General features: G+C 33.5%; 1 protein-coding gene across 7 annotated transcripts in view; it reads right to left on the reverse strand.

The window, feature by feature from the left end:
* Window positions 1-26,234, reverse strand: part of DMXL1 (Dmx like 1) — a 125,765-nt gene that overhangs the window by 34,972 nt on the left and 64,559 nt on the right. For 2 of the 7 annotated variants that reach the window (XM_070793282.1, XM_070793283.1), the window contains exons 26-35: window positions 24,937-25,013; window positions 23,564-23,691; window positions 22,814-23,062; window positions 22,364-22,477; window positions 17,530-17,708; window positions 11,725-11,855; window positions 10,850-10,935; window positions 9,478-9,679; window positions 8,121-8,238; window positions 4,911-4,973 (exon numbers count right to left, since the gene is read on the reverse strand). In XM_070793282.1, coding sequence (XP_070649383.1) covers window positions 4,911-4,973; window positions 8,121-8,238; window positions 9,478-9,679; window positions 10,850-10,935; window positions 11,725-11,855; window positions 17,530-17,708; window positions 22,364-22,477; window positions 22,814-23,062; window positions 23,564-23,691; window positions 24,937-25,013 — 1,347 coding nt within the window. The remainder of the gene's footprint in view (window positions 1-4,910; window positions 4,974-8,120; window positions 8,239-9,477; window positions 9,680-10,849; window positions 10,936-11,724; window positions 11,856-17,529; window positions 17,709-22,363; window positions 22,478-22,813; window positions 23,063-23,563; window positions 23,692-24,936; window positions 25,014-26,234) is intronic. The other 5 variants (XM_070793284.1, XM_070793285.1, XM_070793286.1 and 2 more) reach the window with 3 other exon arrangements.

Raw genomic sequence — 26,234 nt, forward strand, 5'->3', positions numbered from 1 at the left:
GATTTGAAGGTCAACTTCTTTTCTAAATAAAGTCTTACCTGTCTGAGGCTCATCATCTGTAACAATGTCTAAGTCAAATTTTGTAATCCCATGACTAAAATTCCAAATTAACCACCTATTTGCCTGGTATCTAAAGCACACTAAGTGTTTACTATTGGTTTTTAAAGAAATTAGATATAAAGACAAATAGTATTTCCATGGAATAGAGCAATATGCTTTTTGCTGGCAATGAATGGGTGGGTGGGTAGTGTCACCTGCAGAACAGTCTTCAAACTTTACTGTCATGGAGAGAAAAGCAAGAAGTTCAAAAAAAGCTTCTTTGGTAAGGAAATATATTCCTGTCCTCTCACTATCTAGATTTATCAAAACACTGTTTCTCAACAGTGTGGTCCCAAGATGATCTGCATGAGAATCACCTAAAGGGGGTGGAATGGAATAGGAGGAATGGTGTTTAGCATTAAGAGTTTATGCATATTTAATTTTGAGAACAATAACAAGTTGTAGGAGATGAGTTTGGAGAAGTAGCAGGTTTGATTTGTACAGAGCCTTAAAAGCCATAATAAAGAATCCAGATTTCATCTTTCAAGTTAGAAAAATACTGGAAGGTTTTGGTAATTCTGGATGTTGTAGGGCAAAGCACAAAGGGTGAGAGACTGGCGGCCAGGAAATGAGTTAAGAGGCTACCACAATAGCTCAAGTGAGAGGTAGTGGTGGATTTGATTAGGGCAGTAGAACAGTGGTAGCGATTAGAAATAAGATAAATTTGTCAATGGGCTGAAACTGCAGTATGAATATTAGAGGAAGCAAGGATGACTCCCCGTTTACAGATCTGTCTCAATAAAGGATACTGGATGAAAATAAAGGAAAGAGTGGGTTTAGGCTGGAATTAGGGGAAGACAGAAAATTCTGTGTTTTGACATTCAGGGGGAGGTAACTATTAGGTTATATATGCAGGTCTGGAATTCATGAAATGAGTAGGAATAATTAGGCAGTAATTCCTAATTATTCCTACTCATTAAATATTAGGAATAATTAAGATTATCAGCCAATGGATGATATTTAAGCTATCAGATAAACCAAAGAGAAAGTAAAGATAGGAAGAGAAAAGGTTAGAGAAGTCAGTCCTGGAGTATTCCACATTTCAATGGTATGAAAAAAAAAAGATTGGTCATTTCAGGACTGGGAAACAGCACTGGGAAAGAGAAATACTGACAGTGAATAAAGTGAAAGAACAGGAAACATTCTCGAACCAAGAGTTTCAAAAAAGTAGCTGAGATTAACACTATCAAAGGATACTAAAAAGTTGAATTTTATAAAGACAGAAAATTGACTACTGTAATCAGTTTAGTCACACACTAGGACAATCACAATGCAGCGGGCTAAAGATAATACCTAACTAGGTTAGAGGAACATGTGACATTTGGTAAATAGGGAAGGAAGTCCATTGGGGAATGTTCACAGGGGCATTCAACTGAGTTGACAATGTTTCATTTCTGAAACTGGGTAGTTCCTACATGGTTTCTGCAATATTACTCTTTAAGTTTCATTCTTGAATGACTTTATAGGCAACTCTACAAATGAATTTTCCTAGATAAAGGTTTAGAGAAATAAGGTGATAGACTCAAAGATAGATTTTTTTTTGGTTTTCATATTAAAGACAATAAAATATATTTACTTACATTGAGAATAACTTAGGTAAAAATTTATCATGACAGTGAGATGAGGAATAAATACCGAAGCAAAGTTCTTGGCGAGGTAAGAGCAGATAGGATCAGTGCACAAGTGGAAGATTTGGCTTTGGATAAAACAGCATCAGATCATCTATTGTGAGAGAAGGCAGAACAAAATATCTGCATATAGAACAGAAGTGAGATCGGGTGATGGGACAATATGGTGGGCTAAACCTCTGCTGACTGTACTTATTTTGATAGCAAAATGAAGTCATCCATGGAAAGTAGTAAAGAAATACTGGAAAGCTGAGATAAAAGGGAAAAAATGTAGGGAGAATGAAAAGAAAATGAAGAAAAAATTATGATGGTGTGATAGTTTAATTTGAGATTTGTGACTATAAATTTTAAATAAGGCAAGTCCCCATGGTTTGTGTTTTTACTTCATCCATGTTCAGCTACTTGGGTGCAGACATAGAGTTGGTAGAGAGCTAGGTTTAAACAGGTTTGGGAATTTTGAAGGCAAGTACAGTGTAGAGAGAAGAGGGCAAAAAGGTTGAGGAGGTTTGCAAGGGATTGATCATAATGAAAGAGCTTCCCTGGCGGCTCAGATGGTGAGGGCTCATGGAATCTAAGCTGGGGAAGAAAGGAAGGAAGTGGGGACATGATGTGAAGTGAAGAGAAGTTGCTCAGTCGTATCCAACTCTTTGTGACCCCATGGACTGTAGCCTACCAGGCTCCTCGGTCCGTGGGATTTTCCAGGCATGAATACTGGAGTGGGTTGCCATTTCCTTCTCCAGAGGATCTTCCCGACCCAGGGATCGAACCCAGGTCTCCTACATTGTAGGCAGACGCTTTACCATCCAAGCTACTAGGGACATGATACTGGCAAAAAAAAATACGGAACTCGCATGTGCTACAAACATTAAAAGTCATACAACATAAAATCAGAGTAAAAAAAATCACAATGAATATGGTCTTAAAGGTCTTCTTAATATAAGGTTTCAAGTCATGCTTATAAAATGTGATTGGGCTGGATATATGAGGGTGAAATCCAAATATTAATGCTAAAAGAGATTTTTATGAGATTATGTAGATAAAAAAACTAACCACAGAATTACCATATGATCCAGCAATTCCACTTCTCAGTATACACACAAAGAAATGAAAGCAGAGACTGGAAGAGATATTTGCATTTCAATGCTCACAGGAACACGTGTATACCTGTGGCAGATTATGTTGATATATGGCAAAACCAATACAATATTGTAAAGTTAAAAAATAAAAAATAAATAAAAAAAAAAAAGATGGGATACAACCCAAATGCTCATTAACAGATGAATAGATGAACAGAATACATTATATATACACAAGAGGATATTATTAATCTTGAAAAGAAACAAAATTCTGGTACATGCTATGACATGGATGAACCTTGAAGATGTTACACTAAATGAAATAAGCCAGTCACAAAAGGACAAATATTGTATGATTCCAAGTATGATGGGTACTGAGGGAAATAAAATTCATAGAGTGAGAGGTAACTGCCTGGGGCTGGAGCACTGTTTAACAGGAAAAGAGCTTCATTTTAGGAAAATGAAGAAGTTCTGGGAATGGATGTCATGATGGTTGCACTACCATATTAATGTACTTAATGTCACTGAACTGTATACTGAAAACAAAATGATAAATTTTATATACATATTTTATCACAATTTTTTTAAAAGACATTTTATGCAGAAACTGATCTGAATAGTATTTGGGTTCCACAAGGCTTTCTTTAGGAATTGGAAAAGAAGGGAAAAGTTCTAACAGACTAAATCCAGGACTCTACTGCTATTTCAATTAAAGCAGCAGCATGTTTAAAACTATCAACTCTCATTTTACAAGTCGAGGCCTTAGTAAATGAGGCTTCAAGTGTGGAATGAGCTCAGTGTCACACAACACATCTATGGAAAGGTCTCATTAGTGGTTTTCAGTTACTACGACCTGCAATATAATGAAGTACACCTGTATGCCCAGGTGTACTTCAGCACGACCCTAATGATTTACTAAAACAAACATGAAGATGAGCTCTAAAAAATATCAAAGGCATAACAGAAGGAAATGGGAAGCAACTGGATGAATATAAAATTACATCAATACTCAAAGAATTAGGGAATATGAATATTAAGAAATAATTTTGTTTTCAAGATTATAGCAGAGAAATGAGAGATAATATCACCATATTCTACTGTGTATTAAAAAGATAAGGGAAAACTATTAACAACTTTAACCAATAAATTTGACAACTGAAGGGAAGCAGAAAAATTTTTTTAAAGGTATGGACTAAGAAAGTTCACTTAAGAAGAAACAGATAGCTTGAACTACCCTGTATCTGTTAAAAAATAAGAAGCTGGAGATTTAAAAACTCCAGGCCCAGATAATTTCTCTGGTGAATTCCATCAAACACACAGTTAACAATATTCTTTGCCTGGTAATCATTAAAACCACCTGGGAGTTGTTTTATGATTGTACAAATTCTCATCCTTTCTGCTCTTGTTCTCAAGTACTTTGAGTACTTACTATGCATAAGGCAATGTGCTATATGCTACTGGTACTGGTAAAATAAATGCTGTGTGTATGTTAGTTACACAGTAGTGTTCAATTCTTTGCGACCCCATGGACTGCAGCCCGCCAGGCTCTTCTGTCCATGGAATTCTGCAGGCAAGAATACTGGAGTGGAATATTGCCATTTCCTTCTCCAGGGGATCTTTCCAACCCAGGGATTGAACCTGGGTCTCCTGTATTGCAGGCAGATTCTTTACCATCTGAGCCAAAATAAAAGCTACATAATATTATTTGATATATTTTAAGTAATTACAATCACAGAAGAGAATTTTAACTTCAAAAATGATACTTGCAGAAACAGAACAATACGACTATAATTCTATAATACCTACTATAATTATGTTTTATTAAGAACTTTAGTTTTATTTACTCATAAAAATTTGTAGCCAAAACAGGATACATTCAACTCTGTTTAAAATTGCATTCTCTTAAAAACAAAACAGAAATATTTTTTAATGATTACAATATTTAACTTGTTAAAAAAAAGTAATTTGAGGTAATTAATTACTTTAAAAAGTAATGCAGCAATTTAACTGCATTGGAAACAAAGTCCAATCCAGAACTAAATGCAAACACTTTGTTTTTCCCGTTAAAGAATGCAATTTCTAATTTCAGTTGAATGACATTTTGTACCTTATTGATGTTTGGCTCCTCCATCATAGAATTTTTGATGGTTTCACAGTTGTCCTCTAATGACTTCATCAAGAAAGAATAACCATATGACAAAGAGTAAAGATGAGATGTAACATGTAAAATACTGGGGATATTTCTTTTTATTTTTAACCAAATTTACTAGAAAACAATACTGAACTATTTTTTAAAATTTCATATATTTTAAACGAAGTATGTGTGGAGAGGCATGATTGGGGGTTGGAGAAAACTTAATCCCTCAGAACTCATTAACAATCACTGCAAATTTTATTCTATTTCCTAAGAAATTTTTACTCACTTCACTCATTTGAAATGTTGACATTTAAGCAAGATTAAGTCCAGAGTACTTTACACTACAAATTTCAGAGCTACGAGTGCCAGAGTATTATCAAATGAAAATTAAAGTCAAACTGTTCTCTTACACACTATTAAGTCTTATCTCCATTATGATATCTCATTCCTCAAGGAAAATCTCCTGATTAGAAACTTTGATTTCAAGATTTCTAACTCCTTCTCTTGACTTAGCCAGAAATAGTCAATAAAATGCTTGGAGCCACATATTCTTTTTAAAAGAGGATATTAGCACTTGTTAAAGACAGAGATGGTTCACGACCTTTAGTTCTTAGAAAATGAAACAAAACAAAAAAAGAAACTGAGGATTAAGATGACAGCTGTCAAGCATTTTTGGGGGGTTGGGACTGATTAGGATATAGTCTATTTGCAGCTATCTATATTTGTATTTTACTTTTAAATAAGTACAGTGAAGGACTTCTATTTTAAAGATGTAGGTGCCAGCAAACTATATTACATAGGAAAAGAAAAGATCTGAGGATACACCAGAACTTTAATGTCAGATGAAGAAAATTTCATTCCAAACATGTATAGGAATAAAGAAACAGCAGCACTCTCAAAATACTCTCCAACATCTACTGTAAATATAGGGCCTGTCATGTATCTATTTTCTAACCATCTGAAAAGTCACAGAGACTTGGGCTCAACTATTAATTAGCCTCCAATTAAAATAAAATAAATTTATATTTAAAAAAATCATCATTTTATAAAACAGAGAGATGGAAGGTAATTTTGAAAATACTACAAAAAGCCAGTCAACTTTCCAGTAAAGATTAAGTAATTTTGTACCAACTCTATAAAGTTAATATTTTATTTAATTCCATTTAATCTATGTTTTACTAGGTAAAATTTTTCTTTTCATATTTCCTTCATGAAAATGTCACTATCACTGTTTAGAATAAGACAACAAAGCAGTAACAATAAATTTCTCATAACTGCCATTAATCATGCTGGGTTTTAAATAAGTTAAGTCTGCTAGTCAAATACTGAAAAGTGTATTATATTTATTTTGGAGATTAAAAAAACTAAAATCAGAGAAAATATTTAGCTAAATGATAACTAAAATGTTTTATAGTCTAGCATCCATATTCATGATTTTTATTAAAATAATTACAATACAAAAATAACTAAAATTTTCTTAAGATATTATGAAACTCCTAAAAAAACTAAGAATAAAACAGCAGATGAGTTTAACAGGTATATCTATACTCATTTATCCATTACCATTCCTTATGCATTCTGGCTTAGTTATGCTCTATTCCCTTAATGATTCTATTTCCTGATTCAACTAGACAATGTAGTAGTAAACTAGTTTTTTGTTTTGTTTGTTTTGAGAATGATTTCATTTCCCAAATGCACTAAATATATCAGCAGTGGAGAAATATTTTTATTTTCACAACTATATTTATCAAATACGGCAATGGGTTTTAAAAAATAATTTTGTACTTGAAATTACTATGCTCAATTTGCATGTTCATATTACAAGGTGCATCAAAGAAATTAAAGTAGTAATAACAAGCATAGTAAAACATGCTTTTTATTCAGAATGCAGCAGCGCTTTGTATATCATTATTAGAAGGCTTTAACTTGCAACATATTATTTTAGTCAAAGGTACTTTAAAATAAGAAACATTACCTCACCAGTAAACACATTCTAATTACTCTGACACTCTTATATAGCACAATTTTCAATTTTATTTATCCAAAGGTTTTCTTCAACTGTTTTAAAGTAATACATATATTAAATATTTAAGATATGTCTCACCAAAGGTTAAAAAGAAGTACGTTAACTTGTACTATATTTAACTGTATCTATTTTTTGATTAGATACTTATCAAAAGTCTTCTAAGTTAGCAAGAATACCATGTATTTTGTTTCCTGACTTGGCTAATTCAAATATATTTACATAATCAGGCAAATAGTAAATAGTAACACATGTAGTTGCCTCTAACAAATTAGTTCTTAAACTGACAGACAAGACATAAGTAATTTTTCTTTTCCAATAAGGTTAGATGTCATCTTGCTTTTTGCTAACTTGTCTTTAAGAAGCCATTCTATTTCCTTATCTTTCCAACTGAAATCTCTTCCTTTTTTCCTCCCACTTCAAAAACTGAAAAGCCTGCTTTCAGATTAGTTCAGAGCTTCTCAAAGTGTGATCCACAAACCAGCCACCAGTCTTGAACTCTCTGTTACTGATACATGAGAAAATAAGGAATTAACTACATCACTAAACCCACTGCTTAATTTATACAATACTTCTTGATAGCAAAATTATTTCAAAGAAAGAAGCAATATGTTAATTTATATTCCAGTACAAGTCCCCCATATCAAACTGGACTTATGAGTAGCACTGAACTAAATGAGAAAAATAATCTGTATTATGATAACATTAAGGTACAATCAACCAATTACAGTATAATTATAAACTGAGATTATAAAACTGTACTAAGTATCATCAATACAATAAAAATAAAATGTACATATTTGATATGTTTTCAGTATAAAAACCTAGTTTCAATGAAACTTCTAAGAGAAACTTTATCACATGAACAGGATGGGAAATTCCCCCTTTGTCTCAAATGGTAGTCATGACAACTCAAAATCAGGAAACAAGATACAGAATTCTAAGTTAAACAGTATCTTTTTGGGGAAAAAAAGCCCCAACTACATCTGAATTAGTTACTTCAGTTAGGAAAATATCAACTGTCTCTATGTATTAACATACATGTTTATGACATAAAAAAATGAATTTTTATAAAAGTCTGTAAAATACAAATCTTTATAGTTAAAAATACAAGGCATTAATAACAAAATAGCAAACAAGTTTTAATTTATACAGACCTCATTTAGACATCTTTTCTTTGTGAATATATTTCTGATAAAGGTTTCTTGAATTTCTTCCTGCTTCACCAAGTACTGCCAAAGTCTCTTCACAGACAGTGCCAAATGGTGTTTAGATCTACAGAGAGGCAATATATTTCACTATACACTTCAGAGACTTCTGATTAACCTGATTACATTTCCTTGGTGCTGTATCAATGATTATAATAATAAGTTATCTAGAATCAGACCACATCATCTAGGGTAGTAATCAGTAATACTTTTCTTAAAAGAAGAGACAGTAAATATTTCAGGCTTTGTAGGCCATATGTTCTCTCCTACAACCACGTAACTTCACCACTGAAGTGGGAAAGCATCCACAGTTAATACTAAAATGAAAGGGTGTGGATATAAACCATAAACCTTTATTGACAACACAGAAGGAGGTGTGGATTTGGCCCCATGGTTTGCAGTTTGCTGACCTTTAACCTAAGATTATAAGATCTAACAAAAGAGGTATGCGTCCTAGAAGAGATCCAGAAACAAAGCCACTAAAAGTGTTGTCTGTGAACACGTACTAGCCCATGAACTCTGTTACTGATGAGCAATGAGGGAAGAGCCTGTGAAAGAATGGGAATCAACTATATCACTGAGCCACGAAGTACACTGTTTCTTCAGTTAACATTTTCTGTAGTAATTTTCTTAAGGAAGCAAGCACTGAACTGATTTATCTTTTGGTACAAATGCTTTATTTCTTCATGTACAGTAAAACAGTTTGCTAAAAAACTATTCCAAATAGCTCTGCTCCGAAGTAGGTGTTAGGGAATGCTGGCCAACAGTTCAAATCCAGCCTACCTTTCATATTCAAAAATAAAGTTTATTGACTGTATTATATTTAGAATAGATAAGCAACAAGGACCCATTGTATAGCACAGGGAACTTGGCTCAATATTCTGTAATAACCTAAATGAGAGAACAATTTTACAAAGAATGGATACTTGTATGGGTATAAGTGAATTACATCTATAACTAACAGATCATTGTTAATCAATTATACTCCTATATAAAACTTAAAAAAATTCATTGGATCACAGATATGCCCATTCACTTATTGTTTATGGTTGCTTTCACTCTCCAATGACAGGGTTGAACAGCTCCAACAAGGACTGTAGGGCCAGCAAAGCCTAAAATATTTACTATATAAACCTTTGTCACAAATGTTTGCTAACATCCAGACTATAATATGCATTACACAAAGACACAGATGTGAGCCCAGAACAGAAATTAAATGTAAGAAGTACTAAAACATTTTCTTCTTGAAATACCACTAACATTCTGACTTAGTAAAACTCAAAATAGTATCCATATGAAAACCTACTTGAAAGGAGTGTTTGTAGGTTCCAGCAAAGCTTTGTGGCGGAGAATTGCAGGACCTGCAGAAACACTCTCTTCAGAGGTATGACTTGCAATGAAATTTTGAGGTGGTCCCCCGTGGATTTCAAGTCGTCGGAGAAGAACTTGTTCCCAGCACTGAAGAGTTTTTAGAACAGCATGGCAAAGTGGTGAACTAACTGGAAGCTCTAAAAAGAGAAAATTGACCCACATTTATCTTCTGTAATAAAATGCTATATTCAATCTTACAAACGACTGAAATAAGATATACACATTTTGGCAGAGGAGACGTGAAAGCGAGGTGAGCACAGAAATCCAGAGGACTGAAAAGAAGGATGCTGTAAATCTGTATGGCATTTCAACATAATTAGTGGCCTAGGATAACAGAAAAAGGGCAATCTAGGTCAAAATTACATCATACCTTTACTACTAGAACTTGAAATAACATTTGTGACTTGTGATTTAAATAACTGCTATAGGAATTACTGCATCTGACTTTAATTTCATATGAAAAAAAATGTACCTGAATATTATAAAAATATGTCTGGACGGAAAATCACTTACTTTAAATCTTTGTATCAGCCCAATTTCTGCACAGCATATAACTTACACTTCTTTTGAGAATTAACACAATACACAAGGTAAAAAAAAAAATTTAAATAATACTACAAAACTCAACACTTCACATTTTACATTTCCATACTTCTAAATCCTGATCCTACTTTCAATCTTTAGCTATTTTTTTACCTTCAAAAATCTAAATAGTATGCTTACTGCAAATTCTTGAGTTTTTTCAAGTTTAGAAGTGATCTACTGATTTAACTACTATGGAATATGAGAATAAACTTCCTTTCTCTCCATCAATCCAATATAGTCCATAATAATTTTTGGTTAAATTAGTATTTTAGCATCTACCTTGTTTTATATATATATACACACACACACACATACATATAAAAATGCGGATCACAGCTAAACTACTTGGTACAGTAATAGTACCCCTTTCTTTCCTATACAACCTTTTCATCCATCAGAGTTAATAATTACTACATTTTTGCTTTTGTTTAGTCTCCTGTGTGTCTACAACTAGGAAATACCCAACTCTTTGACTAGAGCTATAAACACAGTCTTGGTGCAGTTAATCACATCAGCTGCACATTCCCTGCTTTCTTGGATCCTGTCTTTCTAACAGCAACTAATAATATGATAGACTCATTTATAGATGGTTGCTTTGGTTAAAAGAACCCAATCTTCTACCAGCAGGAAGTTACTAAACTTTTTCTCCACTATTTGAAAAAAATACAAAACAGTAAATCAAAAGCAATGGCAATATTAGTTCATGTTAAGCTATGTATTACCTGCAAGATCATGACCTGCAAAAGGATAGAAAGTCTTCAAATTGCTGAGCACCAGCTGTACCATTGCCAAACGCATCAATGACCAACTATAAATAAAGCAATAGATTTGTTAAAAATTTACTTAGGGATTTACAAGACTGTACTACTCTTTGTCCCAATAACTCACTACTAGGAATCTACCCTGAAGATATACCTCCACAAAAACAAAACAATATACACATGCAGTTACTCATGTCAGCATTATCTGCAATAGCAAAAGAGTATAAACAACAAATTATCCATCAGGAGAGTAATGACTGAATAACTAGCTTTGAATCATGGAATATTTTAGGGTAGCCATAAAAAAAGAACAAAAAAGGATCTATGAATGTTAATATGAAGTGAACTTTAGCATGTATTAATAAATAAAAAGCAAGCTATAAACATTACATATAATATGGTACCTACTACCTTCTGTGTAAGAAAGCAGCAGAAATAAGATTTTACATACACAGAGAGACACACACAAGCTAATTTTTGAAAACAGAAGGATAAACCAGAAACTCATAAGAATGAGTATCTGTAAACAGCATAGAGGAAGACTCAGCTGGAAGAGATATGCTTCAGATTTGCTTTTTTGTTAAAAATTAAACAGAGACATTTTGGCTTCTTTCTTTTTCAAGTGAAAAATTTATCCCTTATAGTACTGGTTTTTATTACTCTAAATTGTCATAAAGTACACAATCAAAAATTAACTGTGGAATTACTGTTTTGGAAGGGAACTTAACAATTCAGATCTAGGTTATAATTCACCAAGATACTAATTTCACATGCATTATTTTCAAAATTAAAAAAACAAAAATTTTTAAAGAAGCTTAAAATTAAATATTCCATACCTATATGAATTTGAGTTAGAATGTTCCTGGAGATGGAAATCTGAAGCTAAAACATCATCGTCATCATCATCACTTTCCAGACTCTCCTCTGAATCATATTCAGCTCTACTTTGGGAAGCAGGTAGAAATGGCTAAAAGAAAAAAGTTATAGAATTTATTATCCAACTATATGACTTAATACATGCAATTAAATAGCCTAATATCAGCAATTTATTCCATTTTTGAGTACTTCATTAAAAGAAAATAAAGTAGCAAGTATTTGGCTGCTTCTTTTTTGACAGTCTGTGCCTTCAATACCACTTTAGTTGGTTCGCTTATTTAGTCATCGTATCAACAAAAAATTTATTCAGCATCCACTATGTATCAAAAGTATACTCAATGTAAGAAAATTTAAGACGTATACGCAGTCACTGCTCTCACATAACATATTTTAGTGGGGAAAAATAGGCAAATACTAGAAAACTAAATATAAATTGAATTTAGCTGTGTTATAAAGAAAAAAACAGACAGCACTGGGAATAAGAATATCAATAAGAGTTGAGATAAGCTAACCATAAAAGGCCTCTTTGAAAAGTGTAATTTAAGTGAGACTTAAAAGGACAAGAAGGAATAAGCCATATAACGAGAGGGAAGAAAAGCATTTTAGGCAGTAGTAATAGTATGCAAAAAGGCTTTAATAAAGGAAAAAAGTTTGGCATGGGAAAAAAGAATTTGGCTGAAGGCTACTAAAGCAAGAGGACAGTGTTGGCAAAAAAATAGAAGAAAACAGCATGTGACAGACAAGGTAGGGTTTTTGGACAACACAGTAAAGAGTGTAATGGAATGCCACCAGTGAGTGTTAAGTAGAGTACAGGTATTGATATTTATGCTTTTAGGAGTATCACTATGACCACAGCCTTTTTAGAGAAAAGTCAAATGCGAAGAGTAGAAATGGGAGACATCAGAAATTAAGGCAAGAGCGGGCAGTCTGGATACAGGCGTCAGTCATGGAGATGGAGTTAAATAACACATTCAGAGTATACCTGGGGGAATGCATTGACAGATTTACTGATCAACTTGGAGAGCAAGGGAAAGAGAAGGAAAAGACAATTTCTGGGTTTCTGCTTGAGCAACTACATGGATGAAGATGCCAATTACCAAAATGGGAAGACTCTAGTTGTGACAGGGGAATTACTGAAGAAAATAAAAAACCCAAATCTTAAAGACCAAGATTCACAGGTCAGGTAGAAAAGGAAGGATAAAGAACATTTCAAAGGAATAAAGAACAAAGTTAGGAAGTAAACTAGAAGAGACTGGTATCAAGAGAACGAGATAAAAGTAATTCAAAATGGAGGAAATGGTCACATGGTTGAATGCTGCTAAGAGGTCAAGTAAGACGATGATAAAGAAGTTTCCATTATATTTGATAACAGAATGGGTGCCACTTGAATCTTAGTAATAGTTTCAGGGGGCAGTTGTGTCAGAAGTCATACAAAGACTACAAGTGAAGGGGACCTATGGTAATAAGAGATAATATGTATACACTTTTGAAAAGTTGAATGAGAGTGAGAAGCAGAAAAATGGGATAACAGCTGGAAAAAACTGGGGCGTCAAAGCAGTATTTGGGATGTGAGACAGCAGAGGACTATTCTGTTCTGATGGGAAAAGACAATAGAGAAGACAGAAGGCTAGAAAAGAAAAGCAAGGACAGGATTCAGACTAGCACTAGAGCCTTTGATAGAAAAGATGCTTCCTCAATAGTAAATAAGAGGAGAGAATAAGATGAGAGATTCATGACAGAGTGATGAAAGAATTTTGTCTGATTCTTTTTTTTAAATGACTTATGAGGTCATCAGTTGAATGAGGATGAAAGAAGAGATGTGGGAAATTTGAGAAGAAAACAAAATCTTGGATTCAAGGAAGCTCAATAAAGAAACACAGCAAGAGGAGTAGAACTTCTGGAAGACCTGAGAGAATAGCTTGGTGGTCCTTTGCCCCAAAAGCAGTAATGTGCTGCACTATGCTCAGTTGCTCAGTCATGTCTGACTCTTTGTGACCCCATGAACTGTACCCCTTTTCCAGGGAATCTTCCCAACCCATGATCAATCCCAGGTCTCCAGCACTGCAGGTGGATTCTTAACCATCTGAGCCACCAGGGAAACTCAACAAAGTTGTCAAAACAATCATATAAAGATACTGGAAACTGATCAAACACACAGAGAAGTATTTATTCAAGAAAAACTTCTGAGGGACTTCCGTGGTGTTCCAGTGGTTAAGATTCTGCACTTCCACTACCAGGGGTTCAGGTTCGATCCCTGGCTCAGGGAACTAGGATCCCACATGTTGTGTGACCAGGAGAAACAACAACAACAAAAACTACTCAATCTCTGGTAAAAGTGAGCATCTAGCATTTTGGCCAGGGGCTATTTCTAGCCCGACCCCTGCCCTCTGTGACTCATTTGTTCTATCTGTCTGTGAAGACAAAGAACTCGGCTGCCTGGCCAGAGAGGGCTGTCTTTAATAAGAATTCCATGCCCATAAAACCAGAGACAACCACAATATGGAAGGATACATGTACCCCAATGTTCACTGCAGCACCATTTACAATAGCCAGGACATGGAAACAATCTAAGTAGTGTCTATCCATAGATGAATGAATAAAAAGATGTGGTGTGCATGTGTGTGTATATATAGCATGGAGTTCTCAGTCATAAAAAAGAATGAAATAATGCTGAAGATGGACCTAGAGATTATCATAAGAAGTGAACTCAAAAAGAGAAGGACAGAAAGACAGATACCATATGATATTACTCATAGGTGAAATCTAAAATATGACATATATGAACTTATCCATGAAACACAAACAGACTCACAGATATAGAAAATAGACTTGTGGGTGCCAAGATGGAGGTGGGGTGGGGAATGGGACTTTAGGATTAGTGGATGGAAACTATTATACAGAGAATGGGTAAACAATAAGGTCCTACTATATAGCACAGGGAACTATTGATATATTTAATATTCTGTGATAAACCATAATGAAAAACATGAAAAAGAATGTAATATAACTGGATAACCTTGCTATAAAACAGAAATTAACACAACATTGTGAATCAACTATACTTCAATAAATTAAAAAAAAAAAAATCCCATGCCCAGCAGCATGGTCAAAAACAAGAGTCTTCAGCAGCAAACAATTAGGGAAGGCCAACATCTCAGACAGGAAAGGATCTGCCTGTAATGAAGGAGACCTGGGTTCAATCCCTGGGTGGGGAAGATCCCCTGGAGAAGAGAATGGCAACCCACTCCAGTTGCATCTGTTATTCTTGTCTGGAGAATTCCATGGATAGAGGAGCCTGCTAGGTTATAGTCCATGGGGTCATAAAGAGTTGGATGGGACTGAGTGGACTAATACTTTCACATCTCAACTAGCCTGTGTTACACACTGGAACAAAGGCAGACCAGCCAGAAATTTAACCAAATCCAGGAACAAGACAACTAAAGAAGGCCTTGATAATCAGGAACCATATACCCAGCAAAAGGAACTATGCTTCAAAAATGAAGATGAAATATACTCCAATATAAATAAAGCATATAATAAACATTTGCTGAATGAATCAATGACTGCAAAAGGCAATGTGAAACAAGGTGATATAAATGCCCTTCTTTACCCTGAAGCATATTGGATATGAGAAAAATAAAATCTACTGCCTAATAGGCCTCAGGGATTGGTGTCATTAGGAAATAGTGAGGAGTCAATTAATACAAGGTAGTAAGGAAAGAATCCAGAAGTTAAGAATGTGAGGAATTTGGCTGTCCACAGAAGAGGATATATACAAGAAGTTCTTGCTAGGCATGGTAGGACAAGAATGTAAAACTACAGATGTAAGTTGAAACCATGCAAAGCAAATCTTAATAATCAATGAAAAAACTACAAGTGTTCTGTGACTATTAACAAATTCATCAAAACACTAAAAACTCTTACAGTCAACTATAAATGTATAGGAAAAAGAAAATAGTGAAAATAGTATTTATTTAGTATACTGGTTTTTCCAGTGGTCATGTATGGATGTGAGAGTTGGACTGTGAAGAAAGCTGAGCACTGAAGAATTCATGCTTTTGAACTGTGGTGTTGGAGAAGACTCTTCAGAGTCCCTTGGACTGCAAGGAGATCCAACTAGTCCATCCTAAAGGAGATCAGTCCTGGGTGTTCATTGGAAGGACTGATGCTGAAGCTGAAACTCCAACACTTTGGCCACCTCATGCGAAGAGTTGACTCATTGGAAAAGACCTTGATGCTGGGAGGGATTGGGGGCAGGAAGAGAAGGGGACGACAGAGGATGAGATGGCTGGATGGCATCACTGACTCGAAGGACATGAGTTTGGGTGAACTCTGGGAGTTGGTGATGGACAGGGGGGCCTGGCGTGCTGTGGTTCATGGGGTTGCAAAGAGTTGGACACGACTGAGCAACTGAACTGAACTGCAAAATTAGAATCAGTGAGAATTTATAAAGTGTTTTATTTCTTTGCAAAAAATTTATCAACAAAGCTTTGAATAGTGCTGGCCTTCTAATTTTATAAAACCCAGAATATAAAGCAAGTATCTTTTCTAATTGTTAGCAAATTGTCAATTCCTTTCTAACTTTGTATCAATATCCAACTTTTTATTGCACTTTCAATGTTGTGAAATATTACCCAGAGTTCTTTTAATGTGAAGGTTTTTTGTTTTTGTTTTTTTCCCCAATTTCAGTACTCTAGGTCATCTCCATCCTTTTGTCAAACTTTCCTCATTTATGTTGATAAGCTGGTCCTCACTAATTTCTCTTGGGTGCATATCTAAAGTCTCTCAAATGACAGCAATGTTAAATCCCAGAGTTAGCTATTTTTCTAAAACTTTTTTTATATTTGATTTGAATTTTATTTCCAGTACTCACTTTTCATTTCCAGTTGCACTTGACTTTGTCAGCTAATTTCCTGTTCTGATTAGCCAGTTTTGTAAAACGTCACTTGCATTTATTATGGGAGGTAGGGAGGCAAGACAACTAACTACATGTTTTTCTGTGTATGAAATGAATACTGAATTAAAGGTACAAAATAACCAATCACTAACAGACTTTGAAAGAATTGTTGTGATTGGCACTGATCAAGAGTTGCATGAATTGTTTATACAGTGATTTTTGGACTAAGAGCTAGCAGGAAAGTCTGTACTTTTATGCAATTACTAATATTGAATAAATTGTGGTAACTTTAAACTTGAACAATATTGTTGAGGGATTGATGTTATTTAACTAAAAACTGAAATCTGAGTACATCAGGATAATGCAGGACTACAGCATAGAAAAGGAATTAGAGTTTGGATGGCACTTTGACTTCTGGCAGTCTTGATTCCTTAATCACTACCAAGTACATTACCATTTGGAGAAAGCAAAGGTAAAACCACTCCAGTATTCTTACCTGGAGAGTCCCATGAACAGAGGAACCTAGTTGGCTACAGTCTATGGGGTTGCAAAAGAGTCAGACAAGACTGAGCGACTAACATACACACACACATTACCATTAATGTGGTAGCCAATTTATCTTTTCATCTTCCTATGAATGTTGCATTGTTTAAAATGCAAAAATCTTAATTTATACAAGAATTGCCTTAAAAAATAGTTGAAATATGCCCAAAATATTTTAGGATATATTCTGTGATAATTTACCCTGATAAAATGAACATTTTCTAAACTTGTGTGGCAAAATATTTGGAAACACCAACAATTACACTTAAACATTTTCATTTCTGTTTAACTATACAAATCATCATTTGGATAACATTTGTATTACCTTGGCAATGAAATAGTCCCAGATACTGAGCTCAGGTGGAATGAACTTCTCTTTAACTAACAGTGTCTCCTGGCTTACTGGTGGTGAGGAAGAGGTCACTGAGGCAGATTCTCTGCAAGACATTTTTGATGGCCTAAAACATTTGTTCTGTTTCTCTCCTTCTTCCACTAGTGAAGAAACTAATAAGAACAAAAAAAGTATTACTAAAATAAGCACAACTTTCATTGTACTGATTTCATCTATTTTTACATGAGACTTAAGGTTAACTACAAATAAGTACATACACAAAACTGAGATTGCTATGATAGTAAGGTAAGTGGAGGAAGTGAGACAAAAATCATCTTGTATAGCCATCTTTGTTTTTATCTCATCTAGTCCCTTACTCTCTGAATGTTCATTTATTGTATATGTAAATTGTATATAGAAGAGGATGTAATATCTTCCTATAAATGAGTCCATAATTTAGCTAAGACCATGACAGAAAAGTATCTACATCTTTTTTTTTTTTAAGAATTTCATGGGTGGGGGCAGGGAAAACAGTATCATGAGATGTCAATATTAATTAAAGACAATGATTCTAAGATTCTTCAGCAATCACTTGGCCTCTTATCCCCTAAAAAACTACTACTAATTTTTCACTGAAAATATTAAAAAGTTCAAACACCACAACTACTTACTAAACTGATTCAGACTTTCAGAAATGGTTAGAGATAGAATTTTCTTGTCAATGGAATACAAAGAAGAGGAAGAAAATGCAGTTTTTATTGTTTTAACTTCTAAACACTTTAGAGTCAATATTCCCTTATTATTTTACCTTAGAATATTAAGGGCATAAGCAAAGAAAAACAAGTTATACAAATCTTTAATCAAGACTAAGTCACAAGATGCAAATCACCAGTAGAAAATTAAGGATATCCTGGACATAGGCATGGTCTAATAGATAGGTAAACAACTCCATATTAAGGCAAACCAATATTCTTCTTCAATGATTCCAGCAAGAAGTTACTCACCTTCCAAGGAATACAAGTATTTGTGCTGTAATACAATTTTGCTTTATTACTTGAAGCTACTCAGCTTGCATAAATAGCATGCTCATGCATTATATCAAGTTACAGCCAAGCTGACTCTAATAGAATAATTTAGTTATTTCAGAAAAAAATAAAATAAAATGCATAAAATTACTATACTAAGAGACTGCTAAAAACTGGTGATTATTACATAATCTTTCAAATGACTTTAAAAAGAACCATATCAATATGTAATTTTTTTTCTCTGATCTTATAAACAATTGATAATCAACAATCATGTTTCTAATATATCTGTGGCATACATTTATATACATTCTAAAACTTAAACAATGGTTTTAACCAAATTCTCACTGAGTAAAAAATTTAGAATTTAAAGGTATTTTTAATCTGTCAAAAATTAATGCTGTGTTCCAAGATAAATGTCATTTCACTCCAATATTACCATTCTGCTTATTTTATTTTTAGATTATAAGAAGGCATATGATGTGAACACAGATGTTGAGGGAAAAATAAAACCTATGAGGCTAAATTCATAGTTTTACCAAGTTTGCTATGTCATAAAAATAAGTAGAGTTTTTAAAGCAAAGTTTTGTTTTGTTTTCAGTTTTTTAAAAGGGAGAAAAACATTTCAAAGTATAGTGTGTGAACCCAGGCACATGACATGAAAATGAAATTAACCACACTATGGCGAAATGTTTAAAATTTCAGATTCAATTTCAGAAGGAAAAAACTTATCAAACACTTCTGATGAACAAGGAGAACAGTGGGGAAATGGCAAACAGGTTCACAGTACTGAATGATATATTACAGGAAATGCTACAAGTAAGAAGACTTAGTGGCATCTCCTAGGAAACTAGAAATGACTTGAAGCTTGTCATTAGAGTAGATGCACCCACTTTTCCCTCAAACTGCAGCAAGACCTAAGACAATTTTATGGCTTAAATCATGTTGGATTCAAGTAGTTTTGAAGCTCAGGGGCACTACAATAGAGACTATATATAATGCTGCTGGGTGCTTCACCATTTGTTTTTGAAAAAAGCTAGTAATAAAATATCAAGCAATGTGCATGCCACTCTGTGGATACAAACTGACTGTACTGTTCCATTATTAAGGTAGTAAATGGCTACTTTAATAGTAATAAAAGAAAAATCAGCATTAGGGAGAAATGAAAAGGAATTTGGATATAGACAGAACTTGTGAATTATAAGGGGCATGAAGAAGCTAGAAAGTGGGTTAACAAAAACTGTTATGCATGGGAATTAATAACAATTCTTTCATCTGCAAGTATTATGAAACACAACAAAAATTCTTAAAATATTTTGCTTTGCTTTATAAATGCAATAAAAAGCAAAAGTATGGATTTCTAACTGTTAACAGAAAAAAAAAGTAATTTTTCAAAAACTGCTACTGCTCAACTATCTACTTTAAAAGTTTACTATAATAACAAAATAACTCCATGAACATACACCCAGACCAGTTTTAATTAATTAGAAAAAAGCAAATCCCACATTAACATATGTGGAAATCACAAAGTAAATTAAGTTTGATTAAAAATACTGATTTATGTACAATAACATTTTTGTTAAGAATTCTGACCTGTCAAGCTAGTCTAGTAAAAATCATCTACCATTTTCTCATATTACAAAGCTTAAGTCATATTTAAATTTTATGTCATGAACAGTACATTAACTATATAATAGACTTGTAGAGAGAAAAATAATTTAGTTCGTAAGACCATTTTTATAAAGTATACTGGAATCAGAATTTATACCAGAACAAGGAAAACAGTGACTTTTAAAAACTTCACAGTACTAAGTGTATGAAAAAACTTTTTAAAAGATTTTCAAGGGTTATAAGGAAAGTATTTCATCTTCAATATACAATACATTGATATTGAATAGCTGAACAGGTTGTCAGGAAAATGAAATGTTTTAGACTTATCCGTTTTCATTTTGCTATACTTAAACACTAAAAAATAAATATATATATTATTTTTCACTGAATTCAGATCAACTTTTCTAATACATCTTTTTATTCCCTTGGTCAACAATGTATACTGAATATTATCTAATGCAATTACACTCCTGGGACATCATGATTACATTTAATAGTAACTCAAACACACAAGGCTACTTACTTACAACCGAAAATTTATCAAGCTGCTGTGCTGCTTTAGTTGGTGTGCTTTCAGAACAACATAATAATGCCTTCACACACTGAGATTTCAGAACTTTGCCTTACACTGAAAGTCACCGCCGCTTGTCCCTTTGCCAATTTTCTGTTCTCAGATTTTCTCTCTCCAACTCTCAGTTTATCTGCCTCACAGGACTGCTACTTCTAATTACTATTACTGCCTTTGCTATTTACTATCTTCACTTCTTCCCTTTTTTCTGTTTTTCTATTTTTTTCTACCAGCTCCTTTACAAACTAAATCAGCTTTAGAAACAGCATGCCTTGGCTTCATCATTAAATGAGTGTACTCTTTTTCTTGTGGTTAGCAAACTGATTAATCATATCATGCCATGTTTTCTGTAAATGCTCTTTCAGTTACATCCATGACGGATTGTATTCAGAATAGTTTCTGGGTTCTTATCGACAGATAAGCATCACAAAATTTATATGTGGCTATACCCAGCCTCACCACTGAGTAAACCATATGTTTTAAGCATCCTGTATTATTTGGACACCATGTCCCAATCCAAGAGGTTAAATATATAGATGCAGATAATTTTTTTCCCTTTGATTATTTAGGATTTGATAAGTGGTGAGATAAGAGTTTTTTACATGGTATTTGCAACTAAAAACAGCTAAATCTGAGTGGTTAAACAAAGAACAACCTGGACTTCGAGTAAAGCTGTTTATGTATCTGTGCTCAGAAATGTTCTAGAATTGTTAAAATTGAGACTTGCTGACTGGCTAGTAAGAATGTATTTTTAATTTTTCATAAGTGTGTGGACATTCTATTTCAAGAATTTATCCCCTTTATAACATTTTACATTAACACGATCACAGTTTTCACTTTCAGTAAGCCTATAAACTGTACTCCCTCTTAGACTTTGAAAGTTCTTTAAATGAATTCAAATATCTGAAGTCAAGTATATATTCCAATGGGAATTTCATGTTAGTCTTTTCTATTTTCATCCATATAAAAATTAAGCACTGGAAATTACTCCTTAAAAAATTCAAAGGAGACGTTATAGAAATTAAAATATCATTTAAAATTTGAAAGCCAAAATTATCACATATGGGCTAATAAATCACAAAAATAAAACAAAGGCAGAAAACATCATGAAGATTTTTTTCAGGTCAAAAAGCTTGTTTCAATCTTTAAATAAATTATATAGTTTTAACACCAGCAAGTTTAGAAAAGATAATAGAACTGTTTAAAATATTTACTTTACATGGTATTATGAACACTTAGAAATCCAAAATCTCTAATGGCCAGAATCATGATATGCAAACATAAAGCAGCCTTATTTGAAATGTTTTTCCAGTCACTTCAAGCCATAGTCTGATTTACCACGATTAGCACTGACATTTCTTTATTTCTACCCATTTAAAAATACATTAAAGTCTAAGGAATAGAAAACATTAAAATGAAGAACTAAAGCAAAATAAAAGAAGCAGGGATGGTTTTCTAAAATGCTAATCATTATTTTAAATCAAAAATATGACTTGATTAATGGAAAATTTTCAATTTTCTAAGTGCCAAACAAAATAAAATCGGCCCACTGTATCCCGACCCTTCCAAAACAACACAAAGCAAGCTGAACTGTAAAAGCCTATTTCTAAAGCTAATATCTTGCCTGCAAGACTGGGAGGGCTATGAGAACTGATGGTTGAAAGAGCTTTGGAAAAGCCCACACACTCCATGGAGAATACCACTACCTGGTGTGGGCTAGGCATAGCAAAGTACCTTCCTGCCAAAAAAAGAAGAGAGAATCTGTATTTGGGATAGAACAAAAACCAATGTTACAGTATTTTTCAAAACAAATTAAAATTTCAATAGTAAACGATTTTAAATTACATTAGATAGTTCTAATCACTGGTGTACCAGTATCTTAAAGTTTAATAATTACACCAGAAACTTCATACTGTATGTTTTCCATAAAACTATTTATTCATGCTCTAAGAAAATGGTTTGTAACATAACTTCCTGTGAATAAATTAAAATGTAATTACATTTAACAAAGTTATCATTCAGATGAATAAAGTGGTAGCCTTCAAAAATAAAATAAAACAGATTAAAAACTAACCAGGTAAAGCTTTTGAGTGTGCCTGTTCTTTGCTGGGAAAACGCGCACCTCCACCAAATACAGCAGACCACATTTTTTCATTTAGAGGGTGGGCTACAATCCGAAATAGTTCGTTGCTAGAATGTGTTGCCAAGCCATGGATGAACAGACTAAGATACACTGCTGTGAGAATCTCGCAAAGCAAGATCGTAAGTCCTGACTGGGCTTCCTCCCCAGAAGAATTCAAAAGTTGAACTAGAGAAGTTATTCCTAGGAGAAAGAACAAATATAGCTACCATTAGCTACCACTAACAATAAATTTAATAAATAAAAAAATAACTACAATTCCTAATTTTTGAAAAAATGTTATAGCATCAGGATAAAAATATTTTCTTCCACAGTTTCATAGACCACTAGAGGTTACTGCAGTTAATGCCCAAGTGTTGAGCTATCTGTTCAATTTACACAGACACTGGAAATAACAATGTTTTTCTATTACAACAAAAGCAAAAGTATAAAACGCGATATGACAAAACATTTGAGTTATTTTAGTATTATGATAAAGGAAAAACTAATGTTATATAACTGGATAATTTGTAGTAAATGATGAATAATGAACTGGAATCAATTCTAACAATACTTAACAATGATTATCACACAACAAAACCAAACCAAACCTATTTTTTCCTCATCTGATTAAGTTCAATAAAGCTAAGAAAAAACTTGGGTGTATATATATATATACACATATATATATATAACTTTTTATACCTGGCCATTGAGCTGGTGATGTATTGGGAGTTATGGCTTCATCTAAGCTTCCTGTTTTTAAGGAATGTCGATGGGGAAGCAGTACTGTCTGATACACCATTCCAGTAAACTGATTTGTTTGAAATGAACTGAGAGAAAAAAAATTTAAATAATAACTATCTATAGTGACCTCCAATTGCAATAAAACAATAATAACAAAGAATGACCTAAAATGAATTTCACATTTAATATTTCTATGTTTGAGATCTAACATTTAGAGTAACTTAAATACAAGCTTGTGTGTATTAGTTATAGTGCTTTACATACATCTAAGTACTATATTGTATACTCTAGTACTATAATAAAACAAAGTGTCCTTTAAATTTTCTAAATTAAAACAGATATGATAGCTTTTAAATATATTTACTGAAAGTCATAAAATACATACAAATGAGAAAACTATTATTGACCACAAATAGAAAGCTTATATATCACAAAGGTATATAATTTATATATCGGTAACAAAGTTGAAAACAAAGTCAGTTTAGGTTCAGTTTGACATTTAACGGCTAGTCTACCCTATGTCAGGGTAGGCTGTGTCAGGTACATGCACCAGATAGCACACGTTTAATGAGAAACATGGAAGAATGAATTAGTGTCTGGAAAATGAAGACAGGATTTCTTCTGAAATGAAGCAAAAATAAAAGAAATAAATAGATCATTTAAGAGGAAACCTAAAAGAAAAAAGGGATCCACAAGTTCCAATATCTGTCTCATAAAAGGAAAGAGAAGAGAGAAGATAAAATACTTAAAGAAATAGAATTAGAGAATTGCAAAGAAAGATATAACCCCATAGTGTCAAACAATATGTTTCAAAAGCCCAGAAAAATTACAGTGAAACCTTAGGACATAAAGAAGAAAATCATAAACATCAAGGACAGTGTAAAATTTTTCTTAGTTCCAAGCCAGTCACTCCCTCCTCTGTGTTCCCTGAACTTTTTACTATCTATCATGTCTATCATGATCAGTGATAGAGTACATATCATTTAAGTATGATGTCATACTACATATCATTTGTAAGTTTATATGTTTGTCTCTAACTAGCATGACCTTAAGGAAGATCTTATTCCAGTGATATCACAATGTCTAGCATTAGGCAGTGATCAATAAAAGGCAGTTAAATAATTGTAAAGAGTTTAACGTGAGATGCATTTGCCATAAAGACAAATGCTAAAACTTCAAAGATGAGAAAAAATGACTCAACATTTCTCCATATGCTTTTTGCACTAGCTAAAGTAGACTGCTGTATACATATTCCTAAAGCAAGAGCACACAAATTCTCAAACCTCAGCAGTTACTACAAACATTCTTAAATTTCACAAGAAGATATTTACCTGTAATTATGACCACCACAAAGGCACTGATAGATACAAGCAGAAAGTGAGGCTGCTAACGTATGCATTACATATACCTGGGGGGAACAAAAACACAAAATTAATTAATAACTTTTAAAAACCGAACCTTTTTCAAGGCCTAATATAATTAGCATTTTTAAAAAAGATGAAAAAACTATTTTGCCCTAATAAACTATTTCCTTTTTTTCCTTAATACTCATTTCTGTCTGGAGATGTCTCACTACAAATACACACACAGACACAAATAAAACCTGAGGCCTCTGGCAGAAATTATAAAATACACAATGGCTACCTAATTTCTATTTTAAGGGCAAATGAGAACAGATGTTAGCTATTCAGCAGAGCAATGAGCCATGTGTTAAAAGCAAGCCCTCTAAGACTCAACCTGTTCCCTCCTCAACCAAAACATAAAGCCCTGCCTGATAATGACAGTTCACTTATGAATTATTCAAGTTACTACAGAAAACAATTTGAAGAGAGTGAAACTTTTGAGAAAGGGAAAGGTATGAAAGATAGCAACTGAAGGAAAATGCTTGTATTAAGGAAGACAGAGCTCTAAACATGGCATGACAAGAGAACTAACAGAAGTAGATCTGAGGATGAAGGAGAAGCTTAATCTAGGTAAGAAAGTAGACTATTCAGAAAACCAGGTTCCTGATCTAATTATCAAGTATGATACTCTCTTGTGCAGATTAAAATCTAATTGCTATTTTTCCTTCAATTATCAATAGACGTGACATGAATTAAAGTCAAGGATAGCATCATATAAACAAAGACAGCAAAGACCACATATGGGAGACTGCAAAAATAATATTTCTAGCTTCTCTAACGAAAAGGCAGAGTCTGTCTCTCCACTTAATGAGTTTGGGCTTACTTGTGACTTGGTTTGTGCAAGAGGACACAGAAAAAGTGACATGTTATTTCTGAACCTAGTTCTCTAAAAGCCTTGCAAATTTTACTCTGGCTCTTTAAACCCCTGAAACCACTATATGAAATAACCCAGGTGAAATGGTTAACTTTACGTGTCCATCTGACTGGGCCAAGGGGTGCGTAGACATTAGGTCAAATGTTATTCTAGGTTTGTCTGTTAGGGTGATTTTGGATGAGATTAACATTTGAATTGGTAGTCTGTGAGTGGGCCTTACCCAATCAATTGAAGTACCTGAATAGAACAAAAAGGCTGAGTATGAGGAAACTTCTGCTTGGCTGCACTGAGCTGGGACACTGATGGTCTTCTACTTTCAGACAAGAACTGAAACAATGGCTCTTCTTGCATC

The sequence above is a fragment of the Bos indicus genome, chromosome 7 (genome assembly GCF_029378745.1).
Source record: "Bos indicus isolate NIAB-ARS_2022 breed Sahiwal x Tharparkar chromosome 7, NIAB-ARS_B.indTharparkar_mat_pri_1.0, whole genome shotgun sequence".
In the NCBI taxonomy this organism is placed as follows: domain Eukaryota; kingdom Metazoa; phylum Chordata; class Mammalia; order Artiodactyla; family Bovidae; genus Bos; species Bos indicus.